The 22,646-nt window shown below is 39.6% G+C and overlaps 1 protein-coding gene across 4 annotated transcripts in view; it reads right to left on the bottom strand.

Annotated features, from left to right (window-relative positions):
* Positions 1–22,646, bottom strand: part of MCM10 (minichromosome maintenance 10 replication initiation factor) — an 81,668-nt gene that overhangs the window by 33,801 nt on the left and 25,221 nt on the right. For 3 of the 4 annotated variants that reach the window (XM_028114596.1, XM_028114597.1, XM_028114594.1), the window contains exons 18-20: positions 20,300–20,445; positions 9,441–9,483; positions 7,491–9,354 (exon numbers count right to left, since the gene is read on the bottom strand). In XM_028114596.1, coding sequence (XP_027970397.1) covers positions 9,271–9,354; positions 9,441–9,483; positions 20,300–20,445 — 273 coding nt within the window. In that variant the 3' untranslated portion in view covers positions 7,491–9,270. Of the gene's footprint in view, positions 1–7,490; positions 9,355–9,440; positions 9,484–20,299; positions 20,446–22,646 lie in introns of those variants that run through there. The other variant, XM_088025810.1, reaches the window with a different exon arrangement.

Consider the following 22,646-nt stretch of genomic DNA (forward strand, 5'->3'; position numbering starts at 1 on the left):
CTAGATGTGCAATGGGAAAAAAAGCAAAGCATTGCTCTCCACCTTAGGCCATAAAAATGGAGGAGCCACATTTTTGGGTCATCTTGGTCATAACACACCCAAATGCCTTCTGGTAAGAGGGCCAGCAACCAGGTAGAGGGCAGCTGATGGATTCAAACCCACAGCCATCCACACCCGCAGGAAGGGACACTGAGGCCAGACAGATGTCAAGAATCAAGAATGGTGTGACTGAATAGCCAGTTTAAAACAATAAAACAGCCTGTCCTTGCCTCTTCAATGACTATGCGCTTGGCATGCTCGCTCCAGATAGAGCTCTGGCAGAAAAAGAGAAATCTATTACCTCATTTTATCTCCATCCTTAACAAGGGTCCCATCATACCTCAGCATTTTCAAATTCTGCCCAGAATTCCTTCACTGAAAACCATTCACAGTCATTTTATCTGGGCAGGGAGAAACATGCCAAGGGTAACACGAGCAGGACTCTGGGCAGCAACATTTACTAGGAATGGAGCAATCTGTATTTTTAGAGACTGGCCTTGTCAAAAGTGTGGACTTTTGGACTCTTCTCTGTTCTTTCATTACTCTCTCCTAGTCCTTTAGGGATTCCAGCAACAAATTTGTCACAGGATGAATTGATGAAAATACATTATTTTTATTTATTTATTTTTTTAAGATTTTATTTATTTTTAAGTAATCTTTATACCCAACATGGGGCTCAAACTCACAACCCCAAGACCAAGAGTTGCATGCTCCACTGACTGAGCCAGCCTGGTACCCTGAAAACATTATTTTTTAAATTTTTTATTTTGTTTTAAGAGAAAGACAGCAAGAGCAAACGGGGTGGGGGTAGGGGCAGAGGAAGAGGAAGTATCCTAAGTAGGTTCCATGACCAACTCGGAGCCTGAGGCAGGGCTCCATCCCAAGTCTCTGAGATCATGACCTGAATAGAAATGAAGAGTCGGCCACTTAACCTACTTAGCCAGCCAGGCGCCCCAAAAACTCGTTATTTTTAATTCATTGGTTTTTTATGTTGCCATTTTCTTTTTCCTGCTTCTTTTTGTTCTGGTGGGAGGATCGGGGTGGGAATGTGGGAATGCGCTCCAGGGGAGATTTTACAAATTATTATCATGTGTCTTTGTTTACTTAGGATTTTTTGGGGGGAGGAAGTGGTCATTTTTGTGAGCCTCAGAATGATTTTTTAAAATTTAAAAAACGTGGTACATGCTTTTTATCAGTTTAATTTGGTTGGGTAGCTCATTTCTAATTTCATTTCCAACCAATTATCTTCCAATTTTTTTGACAAATTTTTCATAATTTAAAAGTTCTTAAGGGATTTGTCCAAAAGCAAATTGGTTAAAAATACGGATATTCTAGGGATGCCTAGGTGGTTCAGTTAAGCATCTGCCTTTGGCTGGGGTCCTGGGATCGAGTCCTGCTTCAGGCTCCCTGCTCAGTGGGGGAGGCTGCTTTTCTCTCTGCTGGCCGCTCCCCCTGCTTGTGCTCTCTGACAAATAAATAAAATCTTAAAAAAAAATATGGATATTCTAATTCCTAATTGGTAACTTTGGTATACCCTGTGATCTTACAATGTATTAACACTTTAAAAAATATATTTATTCATGAGAAACAGCGAGAGAGATCACAGAGGGAGATTACACATTTTGATTTTTTAAATCAAGAACACTTTGACTAGGTAATATATACATACGTTTCAAAAATTTTAAAGGGCAGAAAAAAATATAGCGTTCTTCTGTCTCCCAAAGAAAACCATTATTCCCAAGTCTTGAGTATCCTTCAAGTGATTTGGGCACATTTAAGTATCTAACTATATTTTTTTCATTTTTATGTTTTATTTTCTTCCATGTTTATGTTTTAAACTTTAAAATTCATTTTTGACCAATGATGCTCACTTTATTCATTAAGGCAATTTTCTACTATTAAAAAAATCTGCATAGTTAGAGTTGAGAAGCTTTCATAAAGCTTTTTTGAAGAGAAAGCTTCATTAAAAGAAAGCTTCCTGGGTGCCTGGGAGGCTCAGTCGTTAAGTGTCTGCCTTCGGCTCAGGTCATCATCACGGGGTCCTGGGATCGAGCCCCGCATCAGGCTCCCTGTGGGCGGGAAGCCTGCTTCTCCCTCTGCCTCTCCCCCTGCTTGTGTTCCCTCTCGTTGTATCTGTCAAATAAATAAATAAAATCTTAAAAAAAAAAAAAGGCTTCCTGTGGGAATGACGATGTTTGACGAGACATGCCTGAAAAGAATATTCACTCAATATGTAACACAAAGGGGAAAAAATTGTTTTCCATATAATTTCTCATTTAGAGCAGTAATAATGAATCTCAAATGACACACTGGTGAGTGTGAATCATTTAGGGAAGAGGCCCCCAAATGTAAAACTTTCCTAAATAAAAATGGTCGCCTCATTAATATGAGGCAGTGAGGTCACGGTGCACTAGCTTATGATTTTATTAGCTCATGTTTGGTTGTTTATTACACACCCAGCATAGAACTGTGGTACCGAGGGGCAAGACATTTTATATTTTGTAAGATGAAAACCCTAAAATACTCTTAGATTGGCATCCTGAAACCACTGTTCAAAAAAAAAAAACAAAAACAAAAAACAGTTCATTCCCTTATTAAATCACTGAGGATACTCTTCCTGTACCTTTAACCCTAAGTGCCCGAATGACATATACACCATTGCTGTTTTGGCAAGACTGATGATTACACAAAGATAAAATTCAGCACAATCTGAAAATGTACTCATACTCAACGCAGGACTTGACATGACTTCCCCCTCTCAAGGTCAAGCCCACTGGTGCTCAACTGATACCATCACTAGGGAATGTATGAGAAGACCAATAAAACCCACACTATTATTTATAGATCCTCTTGTTCAACCTTACTCAGAATATTTTCTTGATAATTAACGGTGAAAGAAAATGCTTTCCTCTTTAGAATGGGAACAACATCAGTCATAGATAAGAACTGCACTGTGAAAAACTTCCAGGCAACATAATCCAACATGTAGAAAATCCTAAGAAATCTATAAAAAAAGCTGCTAAACTAATATGTAAGCTTAACATGGTCCCAGGATACAAGGTCAAATGACAAAAATGCACTTTGTTTCTATAAACGAGCAAGTAATAATTGGGAATTGCAATGCAAAAAGTACCCTTTACAATATCATCAAAACTGTAAGACATTTAGAAATAAACATGACAAGATATATATACAATCTCTACACCTCTCGGACATACACATTGACAGGTACATCACTAGATTAAAGAGCCAGGCCCCCTCTTCCTCCTGACAGTCTTTTGAGATTTCAGTTGATTTCTATAACTGACCACTTGTTTTTCCTCTTCAGGGACTTTAAAATCCCATTCTTATGTTTTAAATTCACCAATAAAGCGTGAACCCAAGACATACTAGGCCCCCACCCTTAACCCCAATGAAAGCAGAGCCCCAGGCCCATGTGTACTCCTACCTAAGACCTTGCTGTTTGGCCCAAGACCTTGCTATTTGGTGTGCTATGTTATTTCCAGGCCCTATAATTAATAAACCTTATTTTTTCAAAGTTTGCTGATGGTTATTGTTGGAGGCATCTTGCAATCTTAACAGGGATCACAAGGGCCAGAACATCCACAACACTGGCTGGTCATATGCTGAGACAGGCACAAATACTACTAAATGTTGCTGAGAAAAATTAAAGACCTAAATAAATGGAGAGATGTATTATATTCACAGATAGGAAGTCTTAAGATGTCAATCCCCCCAAATTGATCCAAAGATTAAACACAATCTTTTTTTATTTAATATTTTATTTATTTATTTAAGAGAGAAAAGGTGTGTATACATGAGGAGAGAATCTCAAGCAGACTCCATGCTGAGCGTGGAGCCTGACACAGGGCTCAATCTCGTGACCCTGAGATCTTGACCTGAGGTGAAACCAAGAGTCAGACGCTTAACTGACTGAGCCACCCAGATGCTTCTTAAACACAATCTTAATAAAAATTCCAGTAGGGTTTTTTTCCCCCCACCCCCGGTAGAAATCAACATGCTGCTTCTAAAATTTACGCTGAAATGCAAAGGACCTAGAACGGCCAAAACAAATTTTAAAAAAGAACAAAGGTGGAGGACTAACACCAGCTGATTCCCACACTTGTTACATCTATAATCATTAAGACAGCATGGTACTGGCATAAGGATTTACATATACTGTATGAATATGTCATTACTATAACAAAACTGAGTCCAGAAGTAGACCCCCAAATACATGATCAACTGATTTTTGACAAAGAAGGCAAACTAATCTAATGGGGGAAGTGCTCATCTTTTCACTGAGTGATGCTGTAAATGAGTGTCCATTTGGAGAACAATGAACCTCAACCCTTACACCTCATGGCTTATATTAACATTAACTTGAAATGGACCACAGATGAAAGAGTAAAAGCTAGAACTATATAAAAATATTCTATAAGAACATCTTTTTGACTTTTAAGGCAGGTAAAAATTTCTTAGACAAAATGCATGAACCAAAAGTGAATCAGCTGATAAAATGCACAAGAAAGTAGAAACCTGCTCTTTAAGACATTGTTAAGAAAAAATGAAAAGGCAAGTCTCACACTGGGAGTAAATATTCATCACACATATATCTGCAAAACACTTGTATACAGAATATAGGAAGAACTCTTTTTTAAAAAATTTACTTATTTTTTATTAGTATCAGAGGTAGAATTCAGTGATTCACCAGTTGCATACAAAACCCAGTGCTCAATTCCATCAAGTGCCCTCCTCAATGCCCGTCACCCAATTACCCCATCCCCCTACCCACCTCCCCTCCAGCAACCCTCAGTTTCCTAGAGTTCAGCATCTCATGGTTTGCCTCCCTCTCAATTTTCATCTTATTTTATTTTTCCTTCCCTTCCTCTATGTGAATCTGTTTTGTTTCTTAAATTCCACATATGAATACATGGAAGAATTCTTACTCAACTCGATCAACCAGTAAACAGACATTTCACCAAAGAAGATACAGGAATGCCAACAGGACATGAAAAGAGGCCCAATGTCAACAGTCATGAGAAAAATGCAAATTCAAACTGCAATGAGATACCACCACACACCTATTAAAACGGTTAAAACTTAAAAAGACCGACGGTATCAAATACTGGTGAGAATGTGGATCAAATGGAATTCTCACATATTATTAGTGGGTGTGTAAAATGGTGCATCCCCTTTATTTTTTTTGAAGATTTATTTATTTTTAGAGAGAGTGCACGTGCATGAGCCGGGGGAGTGGCAGAGGGAGAGAGAATTCCAAGCAGATTCCCCACTGAGCATGGAGCCCCACACGGGGCTTGATCTCACAACCCTGAGATCATGACCTGAGCCGAAATCAAGAGTGGGACACGTAACTGACTAAGCCACCGAGGCGCCCCAGGGCAAACCCCTTTAGAAAATATTTTGGCAGTTTCTTTCTTTCTTTCTTTTTTTTTTTTTTTAAAGATTTTATTTATTCATTTGAGAGAAACAGCATGCGTGAGGGGTGGGGGGAAAAGGCAGATGGAAAGGGAGAAGCAGACTCCCTGATGAGCAGGGAGCCCGACACAGGGCTTGATCCCAGGACTTAACCAACTGAGACATCCAGGCACCCCTAGTTTAGCAGTTTCTTAAAAGCTAAACATACACTTACCATTTGACCTGGAAATCCCATTTCTAGATATTTACCTGAGAAACAAAAACACATATCCACAGAAAGACATCTACCTGAATATTGGTAGAGGCATGATTCATAACAGCCCCACACTGGAAATAATCCAACTCAAATGTCCATCAACAGGTGAATAACTAAATTGTGGGGCATATCCATCCAGCAAAATACTCAACAATAAAAAACAATGAACTACTGATATATGCAACAACACAGATGCATTTCAAAATATGGTGAATGAAGGAAGCCAGACACAAAAGTGTATTCTGCCTGATTCTATCTAAGTGAGACTCAAAAGACAGGCGGAAATTACAGGGAGAGAAAAACGGATCTGTGATGGGTCGGGTAGGACAGGGAAATCGCACAAGCCACTGACAGGATGGAAATGTCCAAATTTTGTTTGTGGTGGTGCTTACGTGGGTGTCTGTGTTCATCAAAATTTATTGTATCACACATAAAATGTGTGCCTTTTACTGTGTGAAATTTAGGCCTTAATAAAGTTGATTAAGAAAGAGACCAATATTTGCTTGCTTTGGCAGCATATATACTAAAACTGGAAAGAAAAATACCAAAGGAGAAGTCTTTGCTCAAGCAAAATTACCACAGCCTTTGTTCCAATCTGAGTTTCAACTCACATTTTCAAATCCCTTAGTCAATTTCCAGGACCCTGAGATCATGACCTGAGCTGAAATCAAAAGCCGGTGTCTTAACCAACTGAGTCACCCAGGCACCCCTTGGCTTATTTTAATTTTCAAAAATTTCACAGCTTTTCCACAAACTGCTATTAAGTCAACTGATTTCTATTTTGTGCCTATTATTTTCTTTAGATATATCACCATTTCTTTCCTCAATATTGGTGAATATAGAATTTCATTTTTTGAGCCATCCCTCCTTGAGAGCTGTATTGTTTCCAAATCTCTACACATGGGATCAGAGATGTCTATTTTACTTGTCAAGTAGAGTGCTGATGGGCTGCTATGAGTGACATACTGAGGCAAAGAGATTTACTCTCCTGACTTTTAAAAATCCATATTCTCAGACACATTTAATCCACTATAAACATCAAGCTTCACTTGTGTCCTCATCAGCTTTTACACAACCCAATTCATGAAATCTCTTCCTGTCAACTTTGCTACGGATGGGTCAACTTGTAATGTTTTTAAAAGTTGAAAACTAAAATTTTTAAGCTTTCTAAGTTGCCTCTGAGGAACATTCCACACCAATCACTCAGAAGCTCCTTATTTGCTACTCTGCATCACTGTTATCTAAATTACTTCAGTCTTCCCTCTCTTGTTTGGAAGAGAAAATATATTTAAACAAAACTCAAGAGAAAGGTGATTAAAAAAGAAACAAAAAACACAAGCCACACGTTGCCTCTAAATAAAAAAAGGCAGGGGCACCTGGGTGACTCAGTGGGTTAAGCATCTGACTCTTGCTTTCGGCTCAGGTCATGATCTCAGGGTCATGAGATCGAGATCTGCATCAGGCTCGGTGCTCAGTGCGGGGGATCTGGTTTAGATTCTTCCCCCTCCCTCTGCACCTCCCTCCCAGCTCGTGCACTCTCTCTTTAAAAAAAAAAAAAGGCACAGCAGAAACAAAATCTGTTATGACAATCAGAACATCCAGATCAACGACCTCCCCCTGAAATACAAAGTTTCTGTGTGCTAATTTAGATCAACTGTGTACCTACCTTGTTTGGATGGCCTATGATTACATGATTACACAATAAGCCCTACATTGCTAATGACAGGGTAAGGAAAAATTAAACACACATTTTGGATTTATATAAAAGCATTTAATACACTGATAAAGAGAACAATATTAAAAGACTGATCTCACTGATGAATCGTAATTTCAATGCAAACAAGTCCCCCTTCTGGCCCACCTACCGCTTCTCATCACTGATCTATGAAAGCCTAAATACAAAAGACCTCAAACGAAAGCCCCCTGAAATCTAGAGTAACTGAGAAGTAATTCAATGATTTTTAAATTATTACAGTACAATACTTATATATGATACACAAATGAATGGGAACTCTAATGGTGCCCTTGGTTCAAACAGGAATGTGTTTCTTTCATGGGAAGGGGATTGCCTGAGGAGCAGCCTGGAGCTCAAGTCCTTGGCAGCCGCTTAGTTGTGATCTTCTTCAAATACACAGCTCTATTTTAAGTTTATGGGATAAACAAATCTACTCTAAATGAGCCATTAAAAATACCACCATTGAGTGCCTTCAGTCCCTATTAAGAATTAAACACTTTATTCTTTTCTTCATTAGTTAAAAATTAAAACACCTCCTGGGAAGTGAAATCCTCCTAAAAATATAGCTTTTGCAATATAACCTTAGGAGAAACACTCATATTGAGCAGAGTTCGATGAAATCTAAGGCATGTACATGTTTTTTCTAGCTCTTGAAAAGCTATATCAAACATCTCCCACAATCAGCTCATGTAAGCATTATGTCCATCTACCATAATACCATCTTGGGGGAAACCTGATCTATTTCTAGCTAGAGTTTAAATCCCAATGTAATAATAATCCTGCCAATTTATTCACTCTTAGGATGATATCAGCATTCACTTTGGAAAATCAGGTTGCCTAAAAGAGGAATCTCCTAAACTGCATTTTTGGGGTGCTAATTTGCACAGGGTTTGCCCTCTAATTCTTGATGTGTATGAAAGAGTATATCTGCAAATCTCAAACTCCCGGAGTTCTGTCTTTCTGAGATGTTTCTGTTTTTCAATCATTGTTCATAGCTTCTTAAACTCTGTATTTGTTTTAGTTAGAGGTTTCGAAGTTTCTTTAAGCCATATTTAAACAAAGCTATATTTTAAAATGATGAGATTTTAGTGGTTCTATTAAAGCGCTCCACAATATTTTAAGGGCACAGAGAACCATATAGATATGAATTAAATGCCACATGAGTGAGTGCATTAATCAACTTGCAAAACAAAAGAGAGATAAGAATAGAAATGAAAGAAGGAACCTGGCTTTGATGTCAATATATCAAGATTGTGTCAAGGTTAATGAGCATAATTATTTATATGGGAGAAGTTGTATTATTTGTAGAATTTGAGTGCTGAAAGATACACTTCAACATCATTTACTCCTAGCCTCCTCATTTTCTAGGTAAGAAAACCGAAGCCCAGAAGTTATGCAACCTACCCAGGGTGAGCTAAATTAATCCTTTTGCCTCTGTGTTCCCATATAAATAACAGAACTTTACTCTGATCAAGAAGCAACACTGCACGCTCTATTACCCAAAACATACAGAAACACACTCTCAATTTACCTTCCCGTTTCTGAGCAAAAAATCCACATGAATGCAGCCATCAGTAGCAAGAACACGGAAGACGATGGTATTTTGATTCACCACTTAAAGGTCAATGTTAAATTTGGTATCAAACCAACACAACAGAAAATAAGCAGGTAAAATGTTTAGGCTTAATAAGTGTCTGTTTGGACTGTGTCAACCAGGAACATGAGCAAACAGAGCAACACCCTTGCTTTTCCAGAGCCATAAGAAGCAATGTAGGTCGTGGGTACCTGTTTGAAGTCAGGGCTATTTAAGGCTATTCAGAAATTTGGCATGTTCTTCTCCTCGTGGTAACAGGGTTTCTCCTCCTATCTTTGGGCCTGTTTTTTCCTAGAAAAATGAAATTAGTTTAGTGAGAGAGGGGTCAACATTATTTGCATGGATCACTAAAATTGGTCACTTTGCAAATGACCTACCTTTAGCATTCCATCTCGTTCCCATTTGAAGAGGCCACAGTTACTGAAACAGAAAAGTGGGGCTTTACTCAGTGGTGAGGTATGGGCTGACACACATAAAGTCAACTGGGTTCACTGCACTTGCAGCAAGAATATCCGCCATTCAAACAGAAGATGATCAAGGTAACACTCATATTACAGGCTACGCTCTAATGCTACTGAAAATACACACTCCAGTGATTTGAGAAATGGTCTTCAAATTTGTAAAAAGCTAGATACTTCAGAGATGAAATACCCAATGATGGTATAACAGGGTATGCCAACGGCAGGTGATGAACACAAGCTTGGTTTCTACTGCTGGGCATTGAGAAGAGACTCAGAAGAGGAAGCTAGCCCTCTGATGCCATGCAGTCGATGGCTTCCCCCTTTCCCCTTTTCTGGAACTAAAAGCTTGTGATGAGAGGATTAGTCTTCCTCCTGGTCTGCCCAATTCTTCCATCTTCAAACCTAAAGATGTTTACTCTCTTATGGTTCAAAGGGCATAGAGACTCTTATTCTCATTTTTTAACATGGTATGTGAGTCCAACCCTGAGCAGAGATGTGACTACTACAGAGAAAGCTTATTTTCCACAAAGTTCACTCCGCCGAAACAAATAAAAGAAACACAATCAACTCATTTCCATGGCTGCCGGCACTCTTGGACTTGAGAGGCTCTAGGGCACAGGGGATTGCCCTACCTGACTCATCCTTCCTCCTCAAAGTCTAGACTACTCCTGCCCTGAGAATCAGCATACCAGTGGCCTTGGCCCTAAGCCTCTTCACCACCTTCCCTGTCTAGAAACTAGCTGAATATCTCGTGAGAGAAATTTTCTAGACTACTAGTAGATCAATGATTAAATTATATATAACAAAAATTCTAGTCAGGGGTCAACAAATTATTACCCATGAGCCAAATCCAGCCTGCCACCTGCTTTTGTAAATAAAGTTTCATTTAAACACAGCCATGTCCACTTGTTTCTGTATTACCTATGGCTGCTTTTGGGCTATAACACCAAAGCAGAGTAGTTATGAAACAGATCACCTGGTTCATGAAGCATAATGTATTTACTATCTGGGCTTTGACAGAAGAAGTTTGCCCCGTTCTGCTCTAGAACAAGAATTGACAAGAAAAAGGGGTGCCTGGGTGGCTCAGTCATTAGGCGTCTGCCTTCAGCTCAGGTCATGGTCCCAGGATCCTGGGATTGAGCCCCATATCAGGCTCCTTGTTCAGCGGGAGGCCTGCTTCTCCCTCTCCCACTTCCCCTGCTTGTATTCCTGCTCTTGCTCTCTCCGTCAAATAAATAAAATCTTTAAAAAAAAAAAATTTGACAAGAAAAAGTCTAGAAAAGCAGTTGTTAACAAAAGTAACAGCACCACCTGGAGGATGAAAAAGCATCTTGCTCTTTGATTTGTGAGTTGTACTTACTGCTTAATAATGGAATTTTTCTGATACTCAAATGTTTTACATATGCTCTTGCTGTTAAAATATTTTGGGGAAGTCAAGTATCAACATACAGATAGATACTTTAAAAAATTATAATCCAGATCATAGCAATTTCACAAACCAGCTCCCGACTAGGTTAATGAACTAGTATGGGGTCCGGGTCCCCTCCCCAACCCCAATCAACCCTGGAGAAACTTGGAGTGAAGTATGGGTTCCAGGAAGTAAACAAAACCCAAAAAACAAATAGCAAGCAAATAGGTGGGGAGACTATCCTGGTGGGACATTCTTGGGAAGACTGAAGGAGATCTTGAAATTGCCTCAAATTCTGAAGACTTATTATCATACAAATTTTGTCCTCTAAGTCAATAAAGTCAGAAATTTAAAAAAAAAAAAAGGGTAAAAATCAATCCCATTTTTGGGATTTGATTTTTACTTGAAAATTATTTTCAAATTTGAAAATTAAACAACATTACTAACCCTTGGGTCAAACAGGAAGTCATCAAAGGCATTAGGAAATCAAATCTTTCTTTTAAAAAAAGATTTATTTATTTTAGTAATCTCTATACCCAATGTGGGGCCCAAATTCACAACCCCGAGGTTGCATGCTCCTCCGACTGAGCCAGCCAGGCACCCCAAGAAATACTTTTAACTACAGGCCAAATGTTGTGGGAGACACTAAAGCAAGACTGCTTAGAAGGAAACATGTAGCTTTAAACACATTGATGTGGGAACGAGAAAATTTAAAAACGAGTAAGCTGAGTGTAAGCAATTAACTGACACTGGCAAAAGGATACAGAGCAAACCCAAAGAAACCAGAAGGGCAGAAAGATAAGGACAGAAACCAGTAAAACAGAAAGAAAATCAATAAATATTAAGAAAGCTAAAAGATGGTTTTCTGAAAAGAAAAGAAAAATAACAGCACAAAATACAGTAAATGCCTACTAATAAAAAATAGCAAGTAACAGATTAAAAACAATGAAAGTTTATTAGGAACAACCATATGTCAATACATTTGAAAACCTAAATGAAGTGAATTAAAAGAAAAAAAAAAAAGCTGAAATTGGCAGAAGAGACCATGAAATTGAAATGGTTATCAAGCCACCTCAGGTCCTAAAACCTGGGCCTAAATAATTTTACAGCTGAGATTTATTAGAAGCTTAAGAAATAATTAATTGCTATTTAATATAAATTATTTCCAGAAGCTGCTCAGTTCATTTTATGAGGCTCATATAATCTTCGCTCTAAAACCACGTAAGGCTAAAAAACAAACAGGTCTAATTCACTTATGAATATACAGTGGACACTTGAACAAGATGGGGATGGGGTGCTGCCCCCTGTGCACTTGAAAATCCGCAATTTAACTTCTGATTCCCCCATAACTTAACTACTAATAGCCTACTGCTGACCAAAACCTTATTGATAACAGTCAATTAACACATATTTTGTATATGTATTACATATTGTATTCCTACAATAAAGTAAACTAGAAAAAAGAAAATATTATTAAGAAAATCATGAGAAAGAGAAAATACATTTAGGTACTGTACTGTGTTTACTGAAAAAAATCTGCATATAAGTGGAGCTGTGCAGTTGAAGGGTCAACTGTAGATATAAAAATCCTATATAAAGGGGCGCCTGGGTGGCTCAGTCGTTGGGTGTCCGCCTTCAGCTCAGGTCACGATCCCAGGGTCCTGGGATTGAGCCCCGCACTGGGCTCCTTGCTCCACGGGAAGCCTGCTTCTCCCTCTCCCACTCCCCCTGTTTGTGTTCCCTCTCTCACTGTCTCTCTGTCAAAAAATAAATAAAAATCTTAAAAAAAAAAAATCCTATATAAAATACTAGCTAATTCAATATAACTGTATACTAAAAAAATCCTCGACACAACATCAAAACCACTAATAATCCAATTAAAAAAGACATAAATAGACATTTTTGCAATGATACACAGATGGCCAACAGATACACGAAAAGATGCTCTACATCACTGATCATCAGGGAAATATAAGTCAAAACCACAATGAGACATCACTTCACACCTCCCAGGATGGCTAAAATCAAAAAGACAAGAAATAACAAGTGTTGGCAAGGATGTGGAGAAAGAAGAACCCTCGTGCACTGTTGGTGGGAATGCAAACTGGTGCAGCCACTGTGGAAAACAGTATGGAGGTTCCTCAAAAACACACAAAAAAAGAACTATCCTAAGATGTAGTAATCCCACTACTGGGTATTTACCCGTTTACTGCACCATTTATTTACAATAACCAAAGTATGGAAGTGTGCGTGCTCAACACACACACACACACACACACGCACACTAGAATATTACTCAACCATAAAAAAAGGAGTAAGACCGTGCCATTTGCAACAACATGGATGGATCTAGAGGGTATAATGATAAGTGAAATAAGTCAGTCGGAGAAAGGCAAATACCATATGCAGAATTTAAGAAACAAAACAAATGGACAAAGAAAAAAAGAGACAAAAAAAAAAACAGACTCTTAAATACAGAGAACTGGTGGTTGCCAGAGGGGAAGTTTGTGGGGAGATGGGTGGAATGGATAAAGGGGATTTCAGATTAAAAAAAAAAAAAAAAAAAAATCAACAAGTAGGGTCTACTCAAAGAATGAAAGGAAACTTCTGAGAGTGATGTCACCATCACAAGGTGAGCCGTTCCTTTTTCCTCTCCCCTTTGATTTACAAGTAACTGGACATCTATAACCAAAAAACAAACAAACAAAAGCACCTGTGCACAGCATCCAAATCACCAACGGTGGATGGGAGCAGGGAGGGCAACGAAGGAGGGGAGCGGTCATGGAAATGGTGGGTCAGCAACATCCTTCTGGCAGGAGGTGGAGGGTGAAGGTGTCGAGTGAGTGTCAGCCACCCATTCTGCAGCTTCCACAGCTGGAGGGACCGCAGGAAAGTGCCTCCTCCTACCTGCCCAGGGATTCGGCCCGCGGACTTCTAGGTTCACCCAAAGCCACAAATGCTAGGTACACACCTCCCCTGAGTTGGCCACCACCCCCCCTTTTTAAGTGCACCTTGCCTAGAGAAATCAATAACATGTGCTGTAGTGCCACCTTCTGGAAAACAAAAGAAAGGCTCCTAATTAATTACAGGTTGAACTGTCAGAATCAAAGTGAACAAAACCTTGCCTAAGTTAAGAAAGGTGCTCATTACTTCAAATGTGATGGCAGAGACACTTTTTATCAGACACCATGAAAAATCACGGTAACACAGCATTAAAAATAAAAATAAAAACAACCTGACAATTTTCCAGCAAAGGAGCCCTAAGAATATTACGATCTAACTGATAAAGATTTTAAAACAGCTTTTATGAAGAAATTCAGTGAGCTACAAGAAAACTTAGAAAGGCAACACAATGGCCTCAGGATTAATAAACAGAAGAACTTTACAGAAGAAATTCTTTTTTTTTTTTTTTTTTAAGATTTCATTTATTTGTCAGAGAGACAGAGAAAGCACAAGCAGGGGGAGTGAGAGAGGGAGAAGCAGGCTCCCCACTGAGCAAGGAGCCCGATGCAGGACTTGATCCCAGGGCCCTGGAATGATGACCTGAGCTGAAGGCAGACACTTAACAACTGAGCCACCCAGGCACCCCCACAGAAGAAATTCTAAAAAAGAGCCAAACAAATTTGGGAGCAGAGGAACTCACTAAATGAGATGAAGAATGCAACAGAATGCATTGGAAATACAGCAAATATTCCATCTTCAAGATGGAAGACAGGAACCTAAAAATGATTCAAGTGGAAGAAGTGAGAGAATGAAGATTTTAAAAAAGAAAAGAAGTCCTCTGAGATTCCACACAGAAACAGATTCCATTGGAAAAGCCAATGTAAGAAAGATGGGTATTCCAGAAGGGAAGACAGGAGGACAAGAACAGAGTGTTTATTTAAAGAAGTAATAGCGCTGTGAATTGTGTAAGACTGATGAATCACAGACCTGTACCTCTGAAACAAATAATACATTATATGTTAAAAAAAAATAAAAAAAGAAGATAGTAGGAAGGGAAAAATGAAGGGGGAAAATCGGACGGGGAGACGAACCATGAGAGACGATGGACTCTGAGAAACAAACTGAGGGTTCTAGAGGGGAGGGGGCTGGGGGGATGGGTTAGCCTGGTGATGGGTATTAAGGAGGGCACGTTCTGCGTGGAGCACTGGGTGTTATGCACAAACAATGAATCATGGAACATACATCAAAAACTAATGATGTAATGTATGGTGATTAACATAACAACAACAACAACAAAAAGTAATAGCTGAGAACTTCCCAAACCTGGGGAAGGAACTGGATACACAAGTCTATGAAGCTAGTAGAATACCTTCTTATCTCGATGCAAGAAGACCTCTCCAAGACACAATTATATCAAAGCTGTCAAAAGTCAATGATAAAGAAAAAATTTGAGGGCGCCTGGGTGGCTCAGTTGGTTAAGCGACTGCCTTCGGCTCGGGTCATGATCCTGGAGTCTCGGGATCGAGTCCCGCATCGGGCTCCCTGCTCAGCGGGGAGTCTGCTTCTCCCTCTGACCCTCCTCCCTCTCGTGTTCTCTATCTCTCATTCTCTCTCTCAAATAAATAAATAAAATCTTAAAAAAAAAAAAAAGAAAAAATTTGAAAGGCAACCGGGGTAGGGGGGATAGCAACCTACAAAGGATCAGGCTATCAGATTTCTCAGCAGAAACTCTATAGGCCAGGAGAGAGGAGAATGGCATATGAAAAATATTTGAAGATTAAAAGCTGCCAGCCAACAATATTCTGCAAAGTTATCCTTAGATGGGAAGGGGAAATAAAGACTTTCCCAGACAAACAAAAGCTGGAGTTTACCATCTTATTCTTTATAATAAGAAATGCTGGGGCACCTGGGTGGCTCAGTCGTTAAGCGTCTGCCTTCGGCTCAGGTTACGATCCGAGGGTCCTGGGATCGAGCCCCGCATCAGGCTCCCTGCTCGGTGGGAAGCCTGCTTCTCCCTCTCCCACTCCCCCTGCTTGTGTTCCTGCTCTCGCTATGTCTCTGTCAAATAAACAAATAAAATCTTAAAAAAAATAATAAAAAAAGAAATGCTGAAAGCTCTTAGAGCTGAAACAAAAAGACAGAAATACACAAAACTCTGATTAAGGTGATAAACAGTCAGAATTAGAAAATTGTTAACTCTTTTCTAGAATAGTATTTTAAACTCTTAATTATAGTATAAAGGTTCGGGCGCCTGGGTGGCTCAGCTGGTTAAGCGATTGCCTTCAGCTCAGGTCATGATCCTGGGCTCCTGGGATCGAGCCCCGCACCGTGCTCCCCCCTGCTCTGCAGGGAGCCTACTTCTCCCTCTCCCTCTGCCTGCCACTCCCCCTGCTTGTGCTCTGTCAAATAAATAAAATCTTTAAAAAAACAAGATAAAAAAATATAATATAAAAGTTCAAGGAAAAGAAGAGTAACTATGGTTACTACTTGGTGATGACATCGCAGCACAAAGGAAATAATTTGTGACATAAAATATAAAAAGGGAAGAGAAAAGGATGGACCCTTTATAGGTGAAGATAAATTGCTGATAGCAGAGAAAGGATTATTTTACCAAAGAGATGTTTTATGCAAACCTCATGGTCACCACAAGGCAAAGATCTAGAGCAGAGACACTAAACATAAAAGGTGGGGGGAGACTTAAGCAAATCACCATGGAAAACCACCAACTTAAAAAGTAGGCAGAAACAAGGAAAAACAAACAATGTGGAGACCAAACCACCAGAAGACAAAAGATAAAATGGCAGTAGTAAATCCTAACCCATCAATAATCACCCTAAATTTAAATGGACTGAATACATCAGTCAAAAGGCACAGAGTGGCTGGATGGACAAAAAAAGACCCAACCATATGCTGCCTGCAGGGGTCATGTCTCAGCTCTAAGGACACACACAGGCTCAAAGTGAAGGGATGGAATATATGTTAATAAATTGGACACATTTCAATCTAATTTTACACCTCAAGGAACTAGAAAAAAAGAACTAAGCCCAAATTTAGCAGAAAGGAGGAAATAATAAAGATCAGAAAAAAAAATAGAGACCAGAAAAACAACAGAAAAGATCGAGACTAAGAGCTGATTCTTTGAAAAGATAAAAAAAATTGACAAATCTTAGGCTAAGAAAAAAAGACACAAAATTAGAAATCAAAGAGGAGACAACTGATACTACAGAAATACACAGAATCATAAGAGATGACTGTGAAAGATTATATGCCAACAAATTACATAACCTAGAAGAAATGGATACATTTCTAGAAACCTACAACCTAAGACTGAATCAAAAAGAAACCAAAACTTTGAACAGACCAATAATGAATAAACCAGCATCACTTTGATGCCAAAACCAGAGAAGGATACCACAAAAAAGAAAAAGGTAGTCAATATCTCTGAAGAATATAGATGCAAAAATTCTCAACAAAACATTAGTGAATCAAATTCAAGAACACATTAAAAGGATTATACACCATGACCAAGTGGGATTTACCCATGGGATGTGAGGATGGTTCAACATACACAAATCAATAAATTTAAGACATTACATCAAATAAAAATCACATAATCATCTCAATAGATACAGAAAAATCACTTCACAAAATACAACACCTTTTCCTGATAAAAACCCTTAATAGATTGGGTATAGAAGGAACATACCTCAACATAATAAAAGTCACATATGACAAATTCACAGCTAACATTATACTCAAAAGAGATAAAATGAAAGCATTTCCTCTAAAATTAGGAGCAAGACAAGGATGCCCACTCTCACTACTCCTATTCAGTATAGTACTGGAAGTCTTAGCTGCAGCAATTAGGCAAGACAAAGAAATAAAAAGCATCCAAATTGGAAAGGAAGAAGTAAAATTGTTGCTATTTGCTGATGACATATCTTATACATAGAAAATCCCAAAGAGTCAGTCAAAAAACCATTGCAGTGATCAACAATTTCAGTAGAGCAGCCGGATATAAAATCAACAAACAGAGGGCGCCTGGGGGGCTCAGTTGGTTAAGCGACTGCCTTCGGCTCAGGTCATAATCCTGGAGTCCCGGGATTGAGTCCCACATCGGGCTCCCTGCTCGGCAGGGAGTCTGCTTCTCCCTCTGACCCTCTTCCCTCTCATGCTCTGTATCTCTCATTCTCTCTCTAATAAATAAATAAATAAAATCTTAAAAAAAAAAAGAATGCTTTAAAAAAAATCAACAAACAGAAATCAGTTACATTCCTTTACACTCAGGATGCACTCAATAACAATAAAGTACTTAGTAATAAATTTAACCAAGGAAGTGAATGGAAATCTACGAGACTTTCCTGAAAGAAACTGAATGAATGGAAAGACACCCCAGTTCATGGATCTGAAAAAATTAATATTGTTATAATGGCTAAACTACCCAAAGCAATCTGCAGAGATTCAATGCAATCTCCATTAAAATACCAAAGGCATTCTTCAAAAAAGAAAAAAGAAAGAAAGAAAGAAAGAAAGAAAGAAAGAAAGAAAGAAAGAAAGAAAGAAAGAAAGAAAGAAAAGAAAAGAAAAAAAGAAAAAACAACCCTAAAATTTGTGTGGACCCAAAGAAGACCGTGAATAGCCAGAGCAATGCTGAGAAAAAAGAATAAAGCTGGAGGCATCATGCTTCCAGGTTTCAAACTATACTACAAAGCCATAGTAATAAAAGCAGGATGATCTGGCACAAAAATAGATACAGCGACCAGTAAAACAGAATAGAAGGCCTAGACTCAAATCCCAGTATATATGGTCAAGAATACCCAATGGGGAAAGGACAGTCTCTTCAACAAACAGTGCTGGGAAAACTGGAGAAACACACGCAGAAAAAGGAAAGTGGACCATTATCTCACATCCCTCACAAAAATTAACTTGAAATGGATGAAACACTTAAAACTAAGACCTGAAACCATAAAACCCCTAGAAGGAAATGTAGGGAAAAAGTTGATCAATACTGGTCTTGGCACTGACTTTTTGAACACGACGCTAAAAGCTCAGGCAACAAAAGCAAAAATCAACAAATGGGACTTCAACTCAAAAGCTTCTGCACATCAAAATTAACAAGTAACAAAATGAAAACCTACAGAACAGGAGAAAATGTTTGCCAGCCATCTATCAGACAAGGGGTTAATATCCAAAATATACAAAGAAGTCAGTCAACTTAAAAACAACCCAGGGATAGGCTAAATGGTAAGATCGTACAATGAAGAAAAGATATCTACTCACAATCATAGTAAACTGGAAATAAAAAGGAACTTTTCTTAAGTGGGTAAAGGTTACACTTGGAGGAGAAATTTGTGAAGGATACATTCACTTTAAGATAAAGACCAAGAAATGGAAGCCCACTATCATCACTATTATTTAACATAGTATTGGAGGTCTAGCCAACCCTATCAGGAAAGACAAAGAAATAGAGGGTGTAAGGATGGGAACAAAACAGGTAAAATTTTCTTTATTTGCAGATGATCAACTACATAGAGAAATCAACAAGTTATTGGCATAAGAGCCTAATAAGCTTGCCAGAGGCAAGATCACCATATAAAAAAATTAATAACATTTCTCTACACCAACAATAAGCATCTAGTATATTTTTTAAAATATACTAGAAAGTTGCCGTTCACAGTATCAACAAAAACAATGACACATCTAAGAATTAAGAATACTCAACACTTCAGTGGAGATAATTTTAAAAATTAATAAAAGCCATAGAGGATGGAATGAATAAATGGGAAGATACTCCATGATCTTAAAAAGGGATGATTTCATATATAGAAGACATTAGTCCCCACAAAATTGGTTTATTCATTTAATGTGATCCTAATTCTACTTCTGAGTGGGATGGTCTTTAAACTAGTGCTCTGAGAACATCTAGAAAACCTGAACGAAATAAATATCCTAAAGGGAGTATCAACCACTGTAGGAGAATCCCAATCTCCATCAACAGTTCTGTGGGTGGTCCTCCTCCAGGATAAGCCCCAGACTCTCAGCTTCCCGCCTGGCCTAGAGTCGGCCAATGCTCCCAGGGCAAAAATGCCACATAAGTTAGCTCATCGCTCTAAGGTATACCCTGGTTCTGGTTTCCTAGTTCTTGTCCCAGCAACTCCAGGACCTTCAGAGAAATGACTTCTGTCTTTCATTCAACAAACATTTGTGAGGACCCGCTATGGGCTGGGCACTATACTAAGTACTGGGGGTAAAGCAGTGAAGAGGGCAGGGTCCCTTCCCTCTGTGAGCTTTTAGGGATGGCCCGAAGCTGTAAGAGGCACGGAAATAAGGCCTGATCCTCAAAATGGACTGTCCAATGTTCCAGTAGAACGGCATCACATGGGAACCGGAAAGAGGGTTTAAGAACGTCAGGTAATTCTCCTACCTGCAGTGCTTTTTGGGGAGCCTATCCAGGGAGATGCTTCTGTTTCCACAGGGACACTTGAAAAACCTCTTTAGGCCATCATGCCAGTGGTAGTCGTGCTGCTCACTGATGCAGTTCTCCAAAGGCTTGAAGTGGGTGTAGGCACACTGCATAAAACCAAAAGGAGAGCACACATCTCTCAAGAGCTTTGAAAGAGAAACTGGCTAGCTGCTGAGATGGCAATCTGTTCCATGAGAACTTTTGTTTCCTCACCACCACCCAGGTAGCTGAGAGCAGAGCAACCACCTTATCTATCAGCTGCGCTGATTTCTTGAGTCCCACGGACTGATGCCACTTTTTCTTGTGTTTGCCACAATTTTTGGTCAGGCATGAAGTACACAACAACCTTCTGTAACATCAAGACAAAAACACTGGAAACCTCCCGATAGCTTCATCAGGTCTGTCCTAAATTTACTGCCATTGCTTGGTGATAGGACACTGACACTGGGGCCTATTCAGTAGCCCTTTTATTTCCTCTTAAAAAGCCTCAGAAAAGGATGTAAGCTTATTACTACTCTTATTTCATAAGCAGCAAAATCAAGCAAAGATATTAATAATTCACTTGTAATTTTGATCCTCACAAGGACTGAATAGAATAGGAAACAATTAGCAGCATCCAGACTAAGAAAGAGAACCTCCCCAGCACTCCTGAAGCCCTCCCCGTGCCCCCTTCCAGGCACTGCTCCCCTGCACCGCCAGGGTAATCACCACCCTGCTTTCTGGCAGCAGAGATTTATTTGCCTGGTTTTGAATTTTGCATAAATGTAATTGTATGATACATTTTTAAAAGGGGGGGGAGGGGAGGGAAAGGGAAAGGAGGGAAGAAAGAAAGAAAGAAAGAAAGAAAGAAAGAAAGAAAGAAAGAAAGAAAGAAAGAAAGAAAAGGAAGAAAGAATAAAAGAAAGAAAAGGAAGAAAGAAAGAGAGAGAGAGAAAGAAAGAGAAAGAAGGAAATGATGGGTGAACACTGAAATAGCGGCTGGGACAGAGCACCGTGGTTTCCGGTAATCAGAGTCTAGCCAGAGAAGTGACTTTTGGTTTTGGCAGCCTCAGAAATACAGAGCAGAATGGTACGCCAGCTGTGGTAGGCAGAACAGCCACCCCCTGCCCAAGACACACACACCTACTCCCTAGAACCCATGAGCACATTAGGTTACATGGCAAAGGGGGACCAGGGTTGTTAGTTGATCTTAAAATTAGGAAATGATCCTAGATTATCAGGTAGGCCCAATGGAATCATAAGGACCCTTAAAAGTGGAAGTGGGACTCCACAGGGAGGCGGCCGGAGGATGTGAGAAGAGGACCCCGCCTGCCATGGCTGGCTCTGAAGACGGAGGAAAGGGCTGCAAGCCAAAGAATATGGGTGGGCTCGAGAAGCCGGGAAAGGCAAGGAAACGGATTCTTCCCTAGAGCCTCCAGAAGGAACGCAGTCCTGCCAGACCTGGATTTTAGCCCCGTGAGACCGACGGAAGACTTCCGGCCTACAGAAGTACAAGATAATAAAGCTGTGTCCTTAGACTGTCAAGGTGGTGGTTTTCTGAACAGCAGTGGGAAACTAACACACCAGCTATGTCCTTAGGTTTGCTGTTCTGTTGGAGTAAAAGCTGTCGTCTGAGGTAAAACCTTTACTTATTCTGAACTTTCTCAAGGAAGCCCGGCCTTCTGGTGACAGCTAATTTAGGGCCGCCCCCTAAACATAAAGGAGTGTTAAGGTTTGAAAAGGAATAAAGACAGAAAATTGTACTTGGTAAGCTAAGGCTCTTCCTCCTCTTACACGTGCTTATGAGGGGGATTAGCGAGGGAGGATAAAACGAGTGGTAATGGAAGGATACAGTTCTGCAAGAACTATTTTTTGGTCCTATTTTATCAATGTTGATGGACAGGGGGTTTATCATTTTCTAATAGACTTAGTGTAAAAATTCTGCAAATATAGAAAATAATGTAATTTACACTTTGCCTTGCGATTCAATTTAGCAGGTCAAGCCCTGAGTAGAAAGGGACAACAGTAGTTGGTCCTAACATGTGACGCCAAAGGAAATCATTCAACCTATGTCCCAGGACTGTGAACCGTGGCCTGAGGGTGTGCTAGAAACTTGAGAAGGACTGGTAAGAATAACTTGGGTCCACTGGACAAGGCTTGCCTGCAGAACCAGGAGCTGTGGTCAAATGAGAGGAGAATCTCACCTCCAACGCTCTGCCACCAGAGCTCGGAGGCCAAGTGGGCAGGCAGCCAGGTCCTTGGCTGTTGTGAGCAGCTTGCTTTCCAGCCTAATTAAATGACCTGGGCAGGACTCCAATCACAAGACATG

Source organism: Eumetopias jubatus, unplaced genomic scaffold (assembly GCF_037043125.1).
Source record: "Eumetopias jubatus isolate StellerSeaLion01/CBP00866 unplaced genomic scaffold, mEumJub1_p1.0 scaffold_8, whole genome shotgun sequence".
In the NCBI taxonomy this organism is placed as follows: domain Eukaryota; kingdom Metazoa; phylum Chordata; class Mammalia; order Carnivora; family Otariidae; genus Eumetopias; species Eumetopias jubatus.